This window comes from Lissotriton helveticus, chromosome 7, assembly GCF_964261635.1.
Source record: "Lissotriton helveticus chromosome 7, aLisHel1.1, whole genome shotgun sequence".
Classification (NCBI taxonomy): Eukaryota; Metazoa; Chordata; class Amphibia; order Caudata; family Salamandridae; genus Lissotriton; species Lissotriton helveticus.
The window spans coordinates 622,382,709-622,401,752 of NC_136068.1; the positions used below are offsets into that span (position 1 = coordinate 622,382,709).

Below are 19,044 nucleotides of genomic sequence, written 5' to 3' on the forward strand. Positions count from 1 at the left end.
GGCAGAGAGAGGAGCAGGTCTACAGACAGAGGATAACCCTGTTCATGCTCGCAGAGGCAGAGATACTCCAGAGGTACAGGTTGGCCCCAGACACCATCACGGAACTCATCAGGGACCTTCACCCACTGTTGGAGCATACTACCCCAAGGGCACACGCCATTCCTTCCCACTTGCAGGTGCTGTGCAGCCTACACCCGCTTGCGTCTGGGAGTTACCAGAGTGTGGTTGCTGCGGTAGGTGGGGTGACCCAGAGCAGCCTGTCAAGGTTTTTCCACAAATTCCTTGACGCCATGTTACAGAGGATGGAGCATTATATATCTTTTCCTGCAACCCATGCTGAACTGGTCCAAACAAAATCAGACTTCTACCAGATGGCACGTTTCCCCAATATAATTGGCTGCATTGATGGCACGCACATTCCCATTTGTCCCCCTGCTGCCACCGAATATATATACAGGAATAGGAAGTCCACCCACACCATCAATGTGCAGGTGATCTGCAATGCAAAGCTCACCATTACTGACCTTGTGGCAAAATTCCCTGGGAGTACCCACGACTCCTATATATTTCAAAACAGTGGCATCTATGCACGGCTGACTGCAGGTGAATTTGGTGAAGGATACCTCCTAGGTAAGACACAGTGTGCGACCCCTATAACACCTATTGCAGTAAGCAGTACATGTATGCATGTGAGTAAATTATACCCATTTCCTTTTAGGAGACATTGCATATGCCCTCCGCTCCTTCATACTCACCCCCTACCTCAACCCCTCAAAACCCAGCCAAAGGAGATATAACCGGGCACACAAGAGCACACGCAATGTTGTTGAGCGAACATTTGGTATCTGGAAAAGCAGGTTCAGATGCTTGCACAAGAGCGGAGGTGCAAGGCAGTATACCCCCATCACCTGCTGTAAGATCATTGCTGCCTGTGCCATGTTGCACAATCTTGCTGTGAAGAGGGGGACTGAGGTGGAGTTGTCAGACTATGAGGAACATGACGACGACATTGCTGTGCCTGAAACACAACCTGCTGGAGTGTCAACACCAAGTGATGGCAGATACAGACGTGAGGAAATAACACACAACTATTTCTGAGTAAGTGATGACACTGAAACCTATATTGAAAGCACAAACTTTTGTTTTATTTAGTATATTTCCAGGTATGTCAAAGAACAAAAGTGCAACAGGTAGCATTTCACAGCAATGCTCACAGTGAGCAAACACACACAGACAGGTGTTGAATCCACCCACCATAGTTGTATATTGTCACTAGGCAGGGTTAAATGGCACAAATGTGCAACTAAAACTTTTTTATCTATGATTTTAATGTCCAATGGCTGTAGGCCATATTATCAACAGTTTATTTGCGGCCACGCTTTGCACTAGCAGGTGTATGTGGCTCAACCTGTTCACTGGGCGTTTGGCCTGTAGCCTCACCCTGTCACCTGCTGCTCCTCCTTGTCTCTACGACATGGGGGCTTGCCGTGCTGCTCCTACTGGTGCTACCTTCAGTGTCCGGCACGTCAATCGCAGCGGTTTGTGCAGTTTGGGCATTGAGTAGAGCCTCCAGCGCACCGGTCATTTCGGCTATGCCCCTTGTCAGCTGATTGCTGTTATGAGTCAGGACTTCCTGACTATTCATGCTACGCCTGCATAGCAGGGATGTGGCTGTTGCCAGGTGGTGGATAGATTTCTCAGTTCTCTCTGCACGCTGCTTCTCCCTGCGCCTTGATGTAATTTCAGAGTCCAGTTTTGTGCACAGTTGCTGCATGGATTGGGACATGTCATGTATGCCTGTTGCCATGCTCTTGTTAACTTCCACCAGCTCCCTGATGCCCTTACCAATTTCCTGCATGTTGATGTTGAGGTTTCGCATGTCTGACAGGACATGATGCCCTTGCCCTGCATCCTCTGAATCCTGACCATGGATCCCTCCAGGCCTTGGAAGACACTGGACCCCTCCCCACGTGCACCTACACTCCTTCCTTGTACTGTGCGGCGTCTACCGGTACTTGGTACAGGCTCTGTGCTGGGCTGCAGTGTGGCAGAGATGGCAGCTTCAGGCAAGTTGTGTGAGTCTTCACCCACCATTTCACCAGCAGCTGTCTCCATTTCCAGCAGTGGGGAAACGACTTACCTCCTGCTAGGGTGTGCAGCAGGTGTTTCTATTTCAAAGGAAGCTGGCATTTCGGGTGACGAAACCAATAGTGGGGACTGTGTAGGTATTGGGGAAGCCTGCATTTCTTCACTGATGTCAGGTTCTTGGGAAGGTGGCTGCCCACTCAGAACACCTGTGTCCTGTGATGCACTGGGACCTGGCTCATGACTGTCATCCCTCTCGGGTGCCGTGCCTTCTGCCTCCTCAGACTGCCTTCTGGATGTGTGACCTGTGGACATATGAGCACATATCAGCTAGGTGCAAATGTCTCACAGCCACTACAATTAAACATATGAAATAGCACTTAGTACATGCTGCCTGCCCTTCATTATGTCTGCATTCATTTGACTGACTTGGTGATTACAGTGCTGTGTGACATGCTCTTTCATTAACTGACTACGTGTACCATGATGCATTGCTACAGTTTTGCACAGACACCCTGGGACTGGGGTAACTTAGCTGCAAGGGGTGAGGGATGGATGAGGGTGTGAGGGGGATTGCTGTGCATGCATCTTACCTTTTTTAGTTGCAGCTTTCGCCAAGCTGTCCACTTCTCCCAGTCCATGGACGCTTTCAGGCTCCAAGGTTGTGGCTACCATCTCCTCCAGGTCGATGAGGGGGGGTGCAGTGTTCTTTCCGCCACCTGTTTGAGAGGCCTGTTTGTGGTGGTCAGCCAATTTTTTTTGTGAGGCTCCTTAGGTCATAGAACCTCTTTTTTAAATCTTCAGTGACTCTGGTGGTCACTCCCACTGCATTTACTTTCTCTAGGATGTCCAGCCAAATCTTACTTTTTGCTGATTCTGGTACAGTAAGGGACTGCTTTCCAAAAAGTCTGTGGTGAACCTTTACCACCTCCTCAACAAGGACCTGTAGCTCCATGTTGCTGAATTTGAGCTTTCTTTTCCTTTCAGTCTGCTCTGTGTCCTTGCTGCTTGCCATGTTTAAATTTGAAAAGAGCACAAACTCTGTCTGCTGCTGCTCCCAGTCTCTCTGCTCCAACTGCCTCTCCAGAACCTTCTAATTACTTGCAGCTGCCTGTGTAGCCACTTCCTGGTAGGAAGGGGGAGGGTGGTTGCACCTCATTGGCTGTTGTGTTAAGTTTCACTTTTGCTTGCTGTCCGATTCGGTATTTACCGAATCGGTATTTACCGATTCGGTATTTCCAATGCATTCCTATGGGCCTTTTGGCCCATAGGGATGAATGGGAAATACCGAATCGGTAAATACCGATTCGGTAATTTCCGAAAGTCCGATACTGAATTTTACCGAATCGCTAAAAAATACCGATTTTTCCCCTACATCTCATTTACCGATTTTTGAATACCGAATCGGTAAAATTCGGTATTTAAAAATCGGTAAAATCAGATTACCTACATCTAGCCCTTAGTTTCATGAAATGTTCTTTCAATTGTTTGTTTGTTAGAAACCAGTTTCAAGAAGTCATTTCTTTCATTATTTCTTTTCTCCATTCCTTTGCACAGAATAACATTGGTTTCTTCTTACTTTCAGGTTGTAGTTTCATCAGGTTTGTTTCCACAGTAGATTTTGTTTTCTTTCAGTAGATTTCTCAGCTTTGTTTCATGTAGGTACAGTTTTAATTGTTCCCTCTCTTAGTCCACTTGCACACGTAGTTCTTCTTCAAAATAGTCACCAAAATGTTGAGAAATCACCAACACTCCACAGCCACCTCCCACACCAACATTCCACCACCACAGTCACATTGAGTGAGCAGCAGTTATAACATGGACCCATATGTGTGCCGCCTCGGACACCCTTTCCCTGCAAGGCTCTTGGGGCTCCTCTATAAATAGATAACCAACCATCGGTAGGTCTCTTTTTTCTGAGGCACTTTCCCCCAGGCCGTCTATTTTGGTCTTCATCCTGATATCGAAAATTATTCCTCCTCATCCATATTATGCCTTTCTCTTTTGCCAAAACCGGTTTTACCGTCTCCTGTGCAACTGCCTGTACTTCCTTGTCAACATTCTCCTTATTACTTCCTCCTGACTGAACTTTTAATTTTGATTTTCAGTCATGTTATTCTTCCCTTGTCACAACTTATACTTAAATCACCCCAACTTTTTGCTACCTATTTCCATTAGTTTGATAGAATTAATTTTATTTTACATATTACTAGCTGAATATCCACTCTCTTTGATTGCAACAAAGCGCAGTTGGCCATATCTGACAACAACGCACCTGCCAAGCAATACATTGCCTTAGTTACAGACTTGCATGTCTACTTTGGTGAACAACCTTTACAACGAAACTATTACAACGCACTACCATTACAACGCGGTCATTACAACGCAAACCATTACAACGCATTGCGCTGGGGGGCGCTCTAGGATAGGGAATAAGTTTAATTTTCTATCCAACACCTTCCCTAGTGTCCACGGGGACTGGAGTTGGAATAGAAAATTATACTTACCACTATCCAGCACCTCTAAGCGCTATGCGTTGTAAAGGTTTGCGATGTAAAAACCGCGTTGTAAAGGCAGGCGTTGTAATAGCCTGCGTTGTAACGTCATACATCCGTCTACTTTCCTCAGAAATAGGCCTCAATGTTTCTTTGGACCACAATTCCTTCAGAAACTGGCCTATGCTTCATAAACGTTGTTGAGAGAGTACAAAATAACGCACACAACGCTCTGAAGTTTTTCTCTTTACGGCCTCCAGCGCTTCATCCCTCATGCGCATAGAGATCAGACAACTCCCCTAACGCTCCCAAGACAACAGCGGGCTTCAACACTCGAGCTGATTGTTGCTTAGCACATTTTTGAAATACAGTACGAGTAAGTACTTTGAAAACCTGTTTCTCACTAAACATTTTGAAACTACTCTAATAGCTGTTTAAAAAATAAAAAATAGGCATAAACATACCTATTCCATACCAATACTGGCTTCACTAGAAACACAGATAAAACATTTGAAATAGAAAAATACCACATACACAATCTCCCTAAAAGCTACCCATAAATTGGGTAAAGCCACAAACATATACCCATCTTATTAAAAATCTATAAGCAAAGCTCTATATTCTTATCTACTCAGAAGCAGCAAACAAAAGAGGAAAAACATGGCGGTCATAGAGTACTTATGGGACTGAATGGTCTAAATTATATTGTGATGCTCTAACATTCTGTTTTGGAAGCTTTTAAGGTTGATGCTCAGAAGGAGTGAATAAAAGTTTTAATGCATAAAGCTGGCCTCCTGTCTTCCCATAGAATTACTTCAATTCATATAGCTGAGATGATTTTATCAACGAATTCTAATCTGGAGATCATTCCACCAGTGGAATCTACACCACAGCAGAATACACTTCAACAAATGAGGGAATTTCAGTTGACTACCAAAGCTAATTCAGGCTACTTAGGGATTACTTTACCAGTTTCCACCTACATTTACCATTTTTAGCACATGCTAAGAAAACTAAGAAAGAGCGTCAGACATTTTACAAATATCTTGGAAGTCCAGCCATCCTACTTAATCGTTGTAAGAGTATATTTTAATCTACCAATTTATAGTGCGTGGATTTAAAATACATTTAGTTTTGTTTTAATTCTTTGCGGCCTCTTTCATCTGTGGTGCTCAAAATTGTGAATGCAATCTTCAGTTCCCTAGCTAGTAAATTTATCTAGATTGAAGGTGAAGGGCGAGGTGCTATCTGGATTCTGGGGAAGTTCTAATAAGTAAACATGTGATTATAAAAGTTTCTTTGGTGTGGGGTGAAATGCAGCATCTCCAGAAATGACCACATATAGCCCTTGACATGTCAAGGACAACGCTGGAAAACCATGTTCCCGCCCAGCAAAACTTCACATTTCTCCTTTAGAGTTACAGTTCAAACAACTCATATGCCACCCCATGGGAATAGCCTGCATGTGTAGCTAGTGACCATAGATGGTGCTGACATGAACCAATTCCCTTTTATGTTGCCAGGATATATGGTTACATAGGTGTTACAGGTGCGGGATGAATAGGTAACAAATGTATTCTAGTTTTCTTATCTTTTATTTTAAAGAATAACAAGTCTGAGCTTTTCTTTCCCTTTGGTAAAGTTCCACAAGGTGAACGGCTCCTGGCTGCTCTTCTATGGTGAGATTCGGGGTGTTCTACTCGACGGCCTCTTTCAGGTGTCCGTCGATACAGGGATTTGTCCGGATCCGTCTTGTAGCTCAAGGCAAACAAAAAAAGGAGAATACACCGTATCAGTTTAAGGTTCACTGTCTCTACGGTGCTTAAAAAGGGAAGGGAGTGAGGACCTATTCACACGTGCCACACATCTTAGTAACTACCGACGCCGTGAGAGGGAAGTGCTCAGGGAGGGGTAACACAGTGCTAAAGATGTGGGAGTGCTCAGGTTATCCAGCGGGCTTCCCCTTGTAATGCACCCAGCCCCTGATCTTGTCTCGTACCTGTGCTAGCCATACACCTCCCTCGGGTGTATGGCTGGGCGAGTCGCGGGGTCGTTGGCCTCCTGGCGTCTCCCGACTCTCGTCTGCTTCTTCGCGTCGCTTCTCCGTCTGTCTCTCCTCCTCCGACCTCGTCTCCGCGTTGTCCTCTCCTTGGTTTCTCCTTCCGCCTTCTCCACTCTGCCTCCGGGTGAACAAGCACACCGTTGATTCGCCCTTCTCTGCATATGACGCCTCCGCGTCCTGACGTGACTCCTCCCACTCGCCACTCCATTCAAAGTTAAAGGGCCACTGACCCGTCTCCTCATCTTGTTGTTCCAGTTCGTCGTCGACGTTCTGTGGGGAGTATAATTGATGAGCAACGGTATCAGCGTTCTGTTCATTCCTTCTTAGTATGTTCCCCTGGTTTAGGGACAGACCCGGCCCGTTACAATAGGGTAGTTAGTTGCAGAGGTACACAAGGGTGTGCACCCGTAGGGGGTTGAGACCGCTCCACAAGTATGTAGACACGGAATGATTGTTTGCGCAACATTTCTAAGACCTGACAGTCACCCAATTTTGTGGCTTGGACGCAAGGTGCTCGGGTGACAGCCCAGGAGGTACTTTAGTAAATTACCGAAGAGGCCGGCTACATAAATTGGAGCTACTGGTGTAGCTAAAAGTGCTCATCCAGAGGGCTCGTCTCAATGTGCTAGAATACTACAACTTTCATTCTTCAGAATAGGTATCTGATGGCTTCCTTTACTGGGCTGCTCCACACAAAGCTAGTGGACATAATGACTAAGATGGCACACAGGTTCAATATCCAACGCCTATAGAGTGAGACATGGAATCTTCTATATAGGAGATAAAAGTTACTCACAACCTCCTTCATTTACGTTGACAGTCCCAGAAGATCGGTCTGAAAGCCTAGATGTGAGTCGCCTAGAAGTGATTACTTTGCAAACGGAAGCAGAGATGTTTAGACGTTCACTCAGTGTGGCATCTAACTTGCCATAGCAATCCTCTCAAATCCCAGCACTATATTGTACACTGTACAGCCTATTGTTTCATGCTCAGTCATCGCTTTCCGATCAGTTTCAGTAGTTTTGAAGATAGTTCGCTCTATGGACTCAGGTCCAGTAGATACGCCCCTAATGTCCATCATCCAGAACTGCCCCACATTTTAATTCCCTTCATCATTCACACGACAGGTCAATTGACGGCACAAAGAGTAGTTCGAAGTGATATTGAATATGTAGTAATAACCCTTGTTTGAAAGAAAACTAAATTGGACTCAAAGGGATGGGGAACTATTGGTTGTTATTCTATCTATAGTTCCTTGGTGGAGAGATTAAAAAGTTGCTGTTAGGTTATATACAGAGTGATGTGCATCACTGACCTACAGTTATTTGAAACTCTGACCTTTTTGTGGCACCAAATCAGCATTTCGCGCTATCCAGGAGCAAAAGACGCAGAACGAAGCCCATGTACAGGCTCAGATGGACTTGTTGGCTGCATCAGGCCAGGTAAAGCACTGATCTGGTTGGATAAATTATTGTCTTGGCTCGGTGTCTTTGACCAGGCAATTGTTGCAACAGACCAAATGCAACAGGTGAAACTCAGAGATAATTGCTCCCTTGTGGTCTTTTAACAACTGGTGTCCAAGAAGGATTTTTCCTCTCCTCTTTGTTAATTTGCCTACAGAGACACACACATATTCTTCATTTTCATAGGTAGGCTGAAGGCACACATCTTGTGAAACGCCCGGTGGAAGAGGAAAACTGCTTTAAGGGTTACGGTCACGGAGAATCTGGCCAGCATTTAATGCGATTCACAACTATCTGTTTAAACAGTGCAAAGAACTGTACATTGAAGGCCTCTTGACACCATTTAGAACAGACATTGGTGAATCACATTAAATGCAGGCCATATTCTTATTGACCAAACCCTTGAAGCGGTCTTACCACTTTCAGCAGTGGAAACCTCAGACATCACAGCTATGGCATTCTCCAGGCCAATCCAAGTGGATGAGTTACTTAACCAGATACTGAAATAGGCAACCTGGATATTATTTTAAATCAAAGTCTCGCAGTTAAACTCATGATCACTCATATGGTGAAGACAAACTTCAGCTCAGGAGTGACAACATCATGGCAGCTCTCTTGTGAGAGCCCCGAATTATTACAAACTGATCACTGTAATATCTCTTACCCTGGCCTGCCCCGCAAATTACTAAACAGTACTGAGGGTGCACAAAAAAGTGAGCAGATTAACTACAAGAACCAAACTAAGAACCATAAGAAGCTTGCTGCCTGTAAGTCAATGGGGTGGCAAAGTAAGCATACCTAGTGTACTTGCATGTAAATCAGCAAGAATGCATAAATGTTGACATGGCAACTCCTTGGCCTTACAAAACCCATTAAAACATGTACTTGGTGGCAATTCCCCCTCTACATTTGTGCCTACACAATGGAATGTTTAACAAGAGAACTTGCCTCAGTTACACATCCCATTCAAAACTTAAAAGCAGATTAAAACATTCCTTGTAAGGTGAGCATTTCCAAAATTCAAAAACTCCTGGGCTAACCCCACTACCTGATCCACTGATTCTTCATCCTTCCCCTTAACTCTTAAAAGCTGACTTAACAAGAGGATGGTTTGCTGTGAGTATTTATTAGGTGGCAGGATGGGTTTAACAGACAAGACTTCTTCTCCCCCAGGTGACTCATTCGTTAAGATAGTGACACGTTGCTCACTATCTGTGTGAATTACTGGAGGAGACATACTTTTTGGCTTTTGCCAATATCACAGACTTGTGTACTGTACAGACCAGATTTATGCATGATGTGCCAATAATCCAAAGTAATTACTAAAGGTACAGGTAGCTGTCCATACTGGGGTGTGCATTGGTGTACGAAATCAGTCTAACATTTGGGTACTTGTTTACCAGACACCAGTGCCTAATTTGAGGCCTAGGCAATGGCCTAGACAATGGCCAAGGTATCTATGCAGCAAGTCACCCAACAATATGATCGACATCCGATTCCTACATCTGTGCTTCTAGAACCTAAAGGCCCTCTGGGAGCCATTGTCAATTATACTAGAAAGAATAAGGTGAAGGTCCCTTGGATGCAGTGAGTCGGACTGCGTATGAGTTGAGCTTATCAACAATGCAATAAATGAGACAGACGTGTTGTACAACAGAAAAAAAAGACCGAGCCTGCATGCTCTGCACAGACCCAGGAATAAGTCACCTACGCAATAGAGACTCAGTGGGTGGGCCAATCAGATGTATAAACCCTAGAGAGCAAAGAAATTTTAGACAGCAACTGAAATCCGGACATATAAAATCAGTCTCCGTGTCAGTATGAGGTTTTCTTAATGGGACCGTTGTGATCTGTCCAAGTAGCTTTTCCGTGCTTCCTCGGTACTCCATAAAGCCGGTTTGTGATGTCACAGAATGTGGACTTCTCAGTGGAATGTATATGTATGTTATTGTTGGTGAAAATGGAACAATGCAAAATCTAAGGTGTTTAATAGCAAATAAATATCATTCTTCTAGCAGATCACTGCTCAATGAATTATTTAGATCACTTTGGAATAACCAACTTGGTTCAGGATTTTTGACACAGCTACTTTTTTCTGGGTCACTGATCTAAAGTATGTAAGGCATGGCAGGACACAATCTTGACTGCTCTGGACAAAGACCTGAATAGCACCATACACTGGCATCTTTTGGTGCCCTGAAAATTTAAATTTCCTCCCATGCATCACAATTTCTCCTAACATTCCCGACCTATTTACACCCCCTTCAGTTAATTCCTGTCCACATATTTAAGAACTAATATAATAAATTTGATTTGCCCAGACAGTTCTCTTCGAGAGAAAACCTTAGTATCTCAAATCCAGTGATGAGGGAATGATGAGTGGAGACTTGGAGTGTTTTGTGGCTCGGGCACAACAATCCAGATCATTACAGCAATGGAAGTCCTTTGTGATCCCACATAGTTATTAAGAGATGCAAGCCAGCCCCTACCACATGTTAGACATTAACTAAGCTGTTGGAAAACTCATCATTTAGTATCTGTAGTAGCGATCTCGGTGTAATCTGCAGTCAGATGTTTACATAAGGTGGTGTCTTCCCCAACCCTTTTCATCTAAGAAAGGTGAAATGACTACCAGTAATTCAGGAGTAATGACACTGGTTATATAATACCTGGGGTACAATACATTGTTCAACATTAATACATTACTTCTTAATATTACTCACTGTGAAGAAGTCTCTGAGAGACCGGTAGCGGTCATCCGTTCGTTCTTTAACACACCGCAGCTGCCCATTCGGATCCTCAATGTATCCTTGCATAAAACGGGTGCCATACCGCTCCGTGCAGATGAGATCCTCTCCAAACTCCATCACTGCTCCTAAATAGGGCAGTAAAGAGGCGCCAATGATCAAAAAAGGAAGGAATCATCAGTGAAGAGGAGTAATGCAGAGACAGTAATCTATGAGTTCATCAGTGACAGCAAAGTACAGACGTTCATAGGGAGTAATAGATACCAATAGGAATGATGCCACCACTGTGTGAATGATGGCCTTTATTTTTATCTAGCTTTTTATTCAACTTTTAATGTATCACTATATGCGGTGCTCTCTCAAATTCAGGACCCACTTTGCAGTCACCTAAATTTATGTCTAAAAATTGAAACTGCCTCACCACAATTTATTACTTTCTTTTCCAGTCCAAGAAAAGTTAGAATGGAAGAAACAGGTAGGGAGAGAACAGAGACAGGCAAACTCTGAAATACCAGTCACATAAAGATTAATGTAAGTTAATAAATACATTTAACAGAAGGGATACAGATGCAACCAGAAGATTAGGTTTCTAGTTAGGATTATAATCTAAGTATTGTGCCTCACCCCCCCCCCCCCCCTCCACCAACAGATGTCTTGGCAATTCTAAGAAGTGCTTTTGAAGAGAGGATGATCCAAGTAACATCAAAAGACTAGTGAGGGGGAAGTGACAGGGGCCGCTAAATCAGTCATCTTAAGCGTTTTTAGTAATGAATGTGCACAGTATAATTTAATGAGATTTTAACAGCGAAGTCCACAAAATCTAAGGTGCTGCTAGCAAGTCCAGCAATTCTGACCATGAGTGGTCTAATGTATAAGAAGATTAATAATAATAATAATAATAATAATAATAATAATAATACATAAAAATACTTTGCAGACATATCACAGAGGGCAGGAGTAATTCACAGCATATGTACATTTTGTCTTTTGAAAAGATACGCATTCTGGCACTAGAATGTATATTTATACACATTTAAAGCAGCAAGCAGACAGAAAGCAGATTACAGCAATGTAGTAATACGTTCAAACAATTAGAAACTGATAAGAAAGATCAGACACATTCTTTGGTAGGTACAAATAGACATTCTTCATTGGGTCTGACAGAGCTTACTGCAATAAACAAAATAAAACTGTAGAAACCTGTATTGCTAAAATCTCTACACGAGCCAATAGAGTAGTACATTGTCATTTTTAAATCATGTGTCAAGTCAGGTGATCCACCTATTTTCTGGTTGGCGTAGTAAAAATCTGGATTTTCTCCCCAAGAAATCTATGGAATTTTATCTGCGGTGACAAAGTTCATATATTTTTGACCATATAGTGTTTGACTGTCCGTCTTCTAAATAATGCAGTAGTCCTCCTGAACCTTGATTTTGCTTGGCTTAATGACGGATCCTAAAGATGATTTTTTTTATACAAGTAAGCAATCAAAAAGGTGCTACTGTGGTAATTACATTTGTTTATTTTTATATGGCGCCACCCATACAAGAAGAAAAATTACAGCATATTTAAAAACCTTTTTGTTTCACAGCTATTGGATAGGATTAAGGAGTTTGTCTTTACCTCAGATGAGAAACGTTTGCACCTTAAGTTAGTTAACCTCTTGAAAGCTACTGATTGTTCAACACAATATCTAAAGAAATCGGATTATTTCTCAGGTGCCAGATTTTACAAGGGCCTGGCGTATGTAATGTTGTCCATTCTGGAAATCAGTCAGAAAACCTATTGATCACCTTAGGTCTTCTTTGGAGCACACACAATTTTGTTCCATTTTCTTGTCAAACTGATGTAAATGCAGCATCGAGGACTGTGAGAAAACCCCAATTGAAGAAATTTGTTGGTACATTTTCAGGTCTTGATTTTAAAACTCTTGTTGCTGCAAATCATTTTAATTCACGGTCATTCTTTTAATACATTTGTAATTGATGTTTTGGATGACAGCTTATTGAATGCAAGGCAGAGTGAATAGTTATGGGTTTTCTGAATAGTCTGGTATGAATGAAGTCTGTTTGCTTGTGCTTATATTTCCAAATCAAGCAATTACACATGCGTAGCAGAAATGTAAAACATTGCAGGGGTTATACAAATGCATGTATAAAAACCTGAAGAAAGTTTTTTGGTCTTCACAGGTCAGAAGAATATCATCTATGTAGTATAGCCCGAAGATTTTATGGGATGCGCGGTCTGCAGAACTCTCATACAAAGCCATGGACTTTCGTCGACCTTGCCCATAGATTTAGGCATGATGGGCATATTTAGCCCCAATTTTTGTACTTTGTTCCTGTAAATAGATGTTTAAAGCAGAAGATTTTTTGAGCAGACTGGATTATAACATGTCTAATATCATTCTTTTGACACCTATACAGTGTGATGATTGGATAAAAGAAAAACTGCTGAATACTTTGAGGCCATCCTGAGGCCTCATGGAAGTGTAATTATTTACTTCACTATAGGTTGCTGGGATGTCATCTTCTTACCAGTATATTTTCTGCGTCTTGGAATGTACATCTTGTGTGTCCTGGTTTGGTGAAGGAAGAACCCTTAAGAAAGGCTGTAGACGGACGTCTATATAGATGGAATTTCTACCCACCCCCAGCTTGGTCTAGAAAATGGCCCTTTTCAATGCATCCAAACGGGAGAAAAAGGACGTACAAAGCCATCCTTTTGGCAATGTTTACTCCCAAGATCAATGCCACCTAATTGCTCAAGTCAGTATTTAAAATCAGCTTGTCACAACCATGTATATTCTTTTCCCTGGATTTTAGAATCATTCTCAGGTCGCATTTCAGATTTAGATGTGACCGACAGCAGAATTTCCAGGACTGCGATACAACTACGCACATTAAAACCTTTGCTTGTCCTCTATTATATCTATGCAAAACCATGGTGCCACTTGGGCTCTCTTCTCTCAGCACTTAAAGTCAACTTGAGACCTAGGATTGACAAAGACCTAATCTCCGCTGGGATAGCTACACATCCCTGAACAGGGCTTTGGAAAGATCCTAGGTGATGTCAGAAAATGTTGCTCATCTCTATGAAACAAGCTTGGGTAAAAGAGAGTTTACTAACCTGAAAGGTAAAAATGAAGAAGTTTAAAGAGTAAGCATTACAGCACAGTAGACAGCCACCTCTGGGCAAGCTTCAAGAGCTTTGTGAGCACCCTAAACACAGGGTGCACACAAAATATCCGTATGCTGCTCTAGCTAGGCGATGGAGCATATGACAATGTTGCAGGCATCACCTTTCATGCTTGTTGAAGTCCAAAAGAGAACGAGGACTGCAAGAGATTTCTACTAAGACAGAAACAAAATCCAAGCATGTCCATTGGCGCATTTCCTGACGGTATTAGAAAGCAAGCCAACACACGCATGTCCACATTGGTAAAGGCCAAAGACAAGGCAATGAAACAAGTAATGTAATGATTCATCAAGTCAACCAAACTCCAAAGGCAAATGATTTGGAAACCTTCTATAACTTTGACCACCAAACTGGACAGTTTGATGGTGCATGAGTCTGCAAATACAAGAGCACCCAACATCGAAACATTTAGTGGCACATTCAAACGAGAGAATGTTGAAGCAGTGGACCAAGTACAAGCCAAAATTCCATGCCCAGGTGTGTCATTGGGAGTTAAAAAAAAGTCAAACTACTAGTCAGAGTAAAAGTATAGAGAGTGGGTACTGCTGGAGAGATTTGTCACAAAGGTCCAGGCCCATGTGAGAAGCTCAATCACTGTTGACGTTGTGCAAGGCTCCAGAATATACCAAGGAAGCAAAGCCAATGTCCAGGACTGGGAAGTGGGGCGGAGGCAATACAGGATAAAATAGTCATAGGACAAGAAGTCTGAGAAGGCATTCATCATTCCATTTGTCGTTCAACACAAGCCCAAGGTGAGTGAATGAAGAATGAATGAATACTATTTATAGAGTCCAACTGGTACAGGGGACAGGAGTCCTTGCACTGGCTCGACAAATTAAGGGATGAGGGCAAATGAGAACAAGAGGTAGGGGAATTAGAAAAAAGGGATTACACACATTTTGAGTTTCTTACCAAAGCAATACTAGTTGGCAATTGATCTTAAAGAACACGGAAGAAAACTCCACGCTTTAGTAGTCAGGAAAGAAAAATGATGCTCCACAATGCAAGCACATTGCACATGGGGTAATACAAGGAGGTTCGCCATGAAAGACTGCACAACAAGTCAGGTCTTTTGCCTGGTAAACACAAGGCAGATGAAGGCAGAGTATTAAGAGATAGAGGGGCATTTAAAGAGATATTGTTTCTATTTAGCAAATGCAAAAGGGCAAGATGAGAAGTAATGTCAAGTGTAACTTCCAAGAATAGAATGCTGCATTCTGTACCCAGCAAAATCTGCAAAAGAAATACTGTGGAAGGCTTAGGGACAGAGGATGCAATAGACCAGCAAGGAAGAAATGTTATCAGTTTTATTAAGCTCACTGCTACCTATACAGGTGCCCTAGTGCTGCGTCGACACAGGCACTATAAAAGGAGACAGGAAGTCAAACAAAGGTTTTTATAGGACCCTGAGAAAGTAGATGGACAGCATCTTGTTGATATACTTTAGGAGGACATACAAAAGTGAAACAAAATGCCGAAATTCTAGGGAGACCAAACTTATTTGAGAGAGTCCAAGCCACAGGCCACTACTAGTCTTTTCAGAAAATCTAAGGGACACAAAGGACAATGACCTCCATCTTGTTAGATGGAGCTCAACCTTAGGCAGTTTTAGTGCATCCACCTGGCAATGACAGAGACAATCCTTAAAAGTTCTTCTGGATGACCGTCATCCCTTCCTTCATCATGGAGGATGACAAGTGTGTCAGCCATACAGGGAAACAATGGGAAGCCATAAGGACTTAACAGTGAGACTGGGAGAGAGCGAGAGAGAGAGAGGGAGAGTCTGAAGGCCAAGGGTCTCAAACAAAGATTTTAAGAGGAAGGAGATATATCGCCTATATTGGGTCACAACAAAAGGAAGCAGTTACGCAAGCACCTAGTCTCTCACACCAACCTCATAAAAGCGCTGTAAAACGATGAATAAGTAGACCTCATCGAGGGACAGAGAGAGAGCGAGCAGAATCACTCATGGCACTTGGCAAAAGAAAGAAGATGAGGAGAGATGGAAAAAGACTGTATGTACGGTGGGGACAGCAGTAGTTTTGGGTGTGTTAAATAACAGGAGAGGGATCACCAAACCTTTATTTTTTCATTCAGGGATTTGGTACGGAAGTCAGTTACTGGAAAAGTATTATTTTCAAATGCCTGTAGGGGCAGGATGTAACTAATATTTTTTATGGGGTCAAAATAATTATATATGCTGATATACAGTCAGTCCAGGTTCATTCTATAAGAATTTACAATGAATTTCCACTAGCTTTATAGTCGCTTATTTTCAAGTTCGACTTAATGCCGCATGTGGCATTCATATCATATCATTTTTTTCATGATACAGGCCTATGGGGCTAATGTCTGGAATTAGCTAGCTTCGTAATTAGGTGAGTAAGATAGGATTACGAGCATCATGATACAGAAACGACGTTCAGGTGTTGCATCACAATATTGTGACATCTGCTGTTTTCAGACCTGGTCCTGTTCAAAATAACATTTGGTCTCTACAGAAACTACTTTGAAGCCATACATTTGCTGTAGAAGCCTGTGTGCATAGATATCACTCCGTTGCCTGATGCTAACAAGTCATGAATTTTAAAGAGACACAGCGTATTACTGTCTCAGGTTCTATTTTAAAGCGCGCATTTCTTTTAAAAGCAGGAGAAAAAAATATGTTAAACTGTCAAGATCATAAATACTAAATGATACATGCCAGCATTTCACAAAAAAAGGGGGGACCGGGAGAGCTAATAGGTCAACTATTTACAACTAGGGTATGAAGTTCCTTCCAGAAAAGAGGAGAGAATAGGAGGTTGGTCAGAAATTAAGGGAACGGACCAGGGTCAGCTCCCTTAGGAATAGGAGTCTTCACACACCCAGATGGGTGTCATGCTTCATCATAGGGCGTGCTTCTCATCTGGCCGAGCTGCCATGCCTGACGGGCACCCACAAGGGGCTCTTTATTGGAAAACTTTTGTCCCAATGCTGTATGTGAAGTGTGGATGTAGGACCAGTTAATGGAAACACCTCTAATTATGTATGGGGTAGCAAATTTCCTCACAATGTCCATTAGGTCTCGTCGAAATATACCTCAGACACTGATTAATTGACCTAGCCTTTGTTAAGAATTGTACACCCAGTCGGGGTATCACTGTTAAATGATTGTATTATAGGTTTGTAAATATTACTGTAAATAGACCATTGTACAATCCCATACCACAAACAGTAAAAATGAAATGAAATTTTGTAGGAAAATATAGACAGTGCAAGTATGACGAAAAGTATTTTAAAAAATGTTTTAAAAACTTTTGTAAATATGAAATTTGTAAATATGGAATTTGTACATAATGAGTCTTGTTTTTTAAATACTCCAATGATCAACTATGAATGTATAGCATACTTTTATGATTTTAATTTAATCGAATAAAGTGTTTTTGACTCTGACTCTGACTATGTAGGACCAGTTGTGTAGATTGAAGTGTGAGAGTGAATATGTGTATTAAAACGTGCATATTAAAATAGACTAGGTAGTCCTTTAAATAAGATTTTAATAGGAGAGTCTACTTGTCTGGTTAAAAACGTGGTGGCTATCACCAGTCGCAATAATCTATGTTAGCTTTAAAAGGTCAACATGTTTCTTGCCATTGGTCAATAATGATCAGTTGGCAATTCGTCAGGACCAATTTAACCATAATCTACACTGTGGTTGGAATCTGGGGTTATATCAAAGGCTATCCTATCACAAATGACCTAGATGTGGTAGGTTTTGATACCTTGGTATTGTTTCCTTTTGAAAGGAAAAGCTGACCCAAATAGGGTAGCAATTCTGTCTCCTTGAGTGGGAGGAGAGAGTACGCCAATTCAGAGTAAAGGTTGTAGTGAGACTCCACCAGACGACATACACAAACTCTGTTTTCCACCACAAATGTGATCCCCTCTGAAGAGGAGCTAAAGATGAAGTTGACATGGAACCTACATCCATCTGTCCAGGACCTATTGCCACTGGCTCCACCTGGGCTTCACTCGGTCTGTCCATCCATACATCTTTGTATGCAAGGTCGTGTGCTACTGGGCAGTATGGGGTGGATTCACAAAAACATTTATGAGTATGGGAAATAGTGCTACAAGAGCACTCATACAAGACTTTGTGAAACAGCCAGAGACGTCCAACTCCTTATTAGTATATGTCCAAATAAGAAACAGTCCTTTGTATTTGACCTAAATATATGATATAATTGCATGAAAAATTATGTAAAAATGTACTAGGCGAGTATTATTGTACATACTCTTTCATCTATCAGTCAGTCCCGATGTTCTTTGTGTGTGCTTGTACATGAGCTAGTCTGTGTGCTTTGGTACTTGTGTTTCTGGTGGTCTAAGTGCATAGATGACTGAACGACCGGTGATACTTGTTCAATGGCTATATCTATGTTTGCATGCTTAGATTACTGAATGCCGGTTGGTCGATGTGCAAGAGTGCCTGTCGGTGTATTGCTGTATGGGGAAGCATTTCAGGTATACAATTGCCCTTCTGTCAAACTTTTTTTTTTGTTGCAGTTTTATATGGCGCGAACTGTACCCAAAGGTCTTAGAACGCTTTACATGAGCACCAGTTACATTACACAAGGACACATTTATTTTTTGCAAGGCACAGGAGATGAAGCGATTTGCCCAGAATCACGGGATGTTGAGCCGACGCCGAGACTCAAACCTGGATCCCCAGCTCCACAGTCGGCAGATCTGGCCGTTGGGCCACATCCTCCCCCTTGAAAGTGCTGTATCGACACTCAGTGCTTGAAATGGAACAATAGAAGTTCAGGTGCTCTGTAACAGAGTACCTGGTTGTTTCTAAGAAGTGCCGGTACTCTCCAATTAAAAGTGTTACGTCTCTCTTGAGTAGTGTCGGTACTCTCCCTCTCAAAATAAAAAAAGTGCTGTTATTCCGTACCAGCCCATTTAAAGCACTGTCGACACCCATGTGGACTATAATAGGTCAGCCCACA

General features: G+C 42.4%; 1 protein-coding gene across 3 annotated transcripts in view; it reads right to left on the minus strand.

The window, feature by feature from the left end:
- Positions 1–19,044, minus strand: part of RUSF1 (RUS family member 1) — a 216,880-nt gene that overhangs the window by 158,388 nt on the left and 39,448 nt on the right. For all 3 annotated transcript variants that reach the window (XM_078652830.1, XM_078652831.1, XM_078652829.1), the window contains exon 2: positions 10,829–10,980. In XM_078652830.1, the coding sequence (XP_078508956.1) occupies positions 10,829–10,972 (144 nt within the window). In that variant the 5' untranslated portion in view covers positions 10,973–10,980. The remainder of the gene's footprint in view (positions 1–10,828; positions 10,981–19,044) is intronic.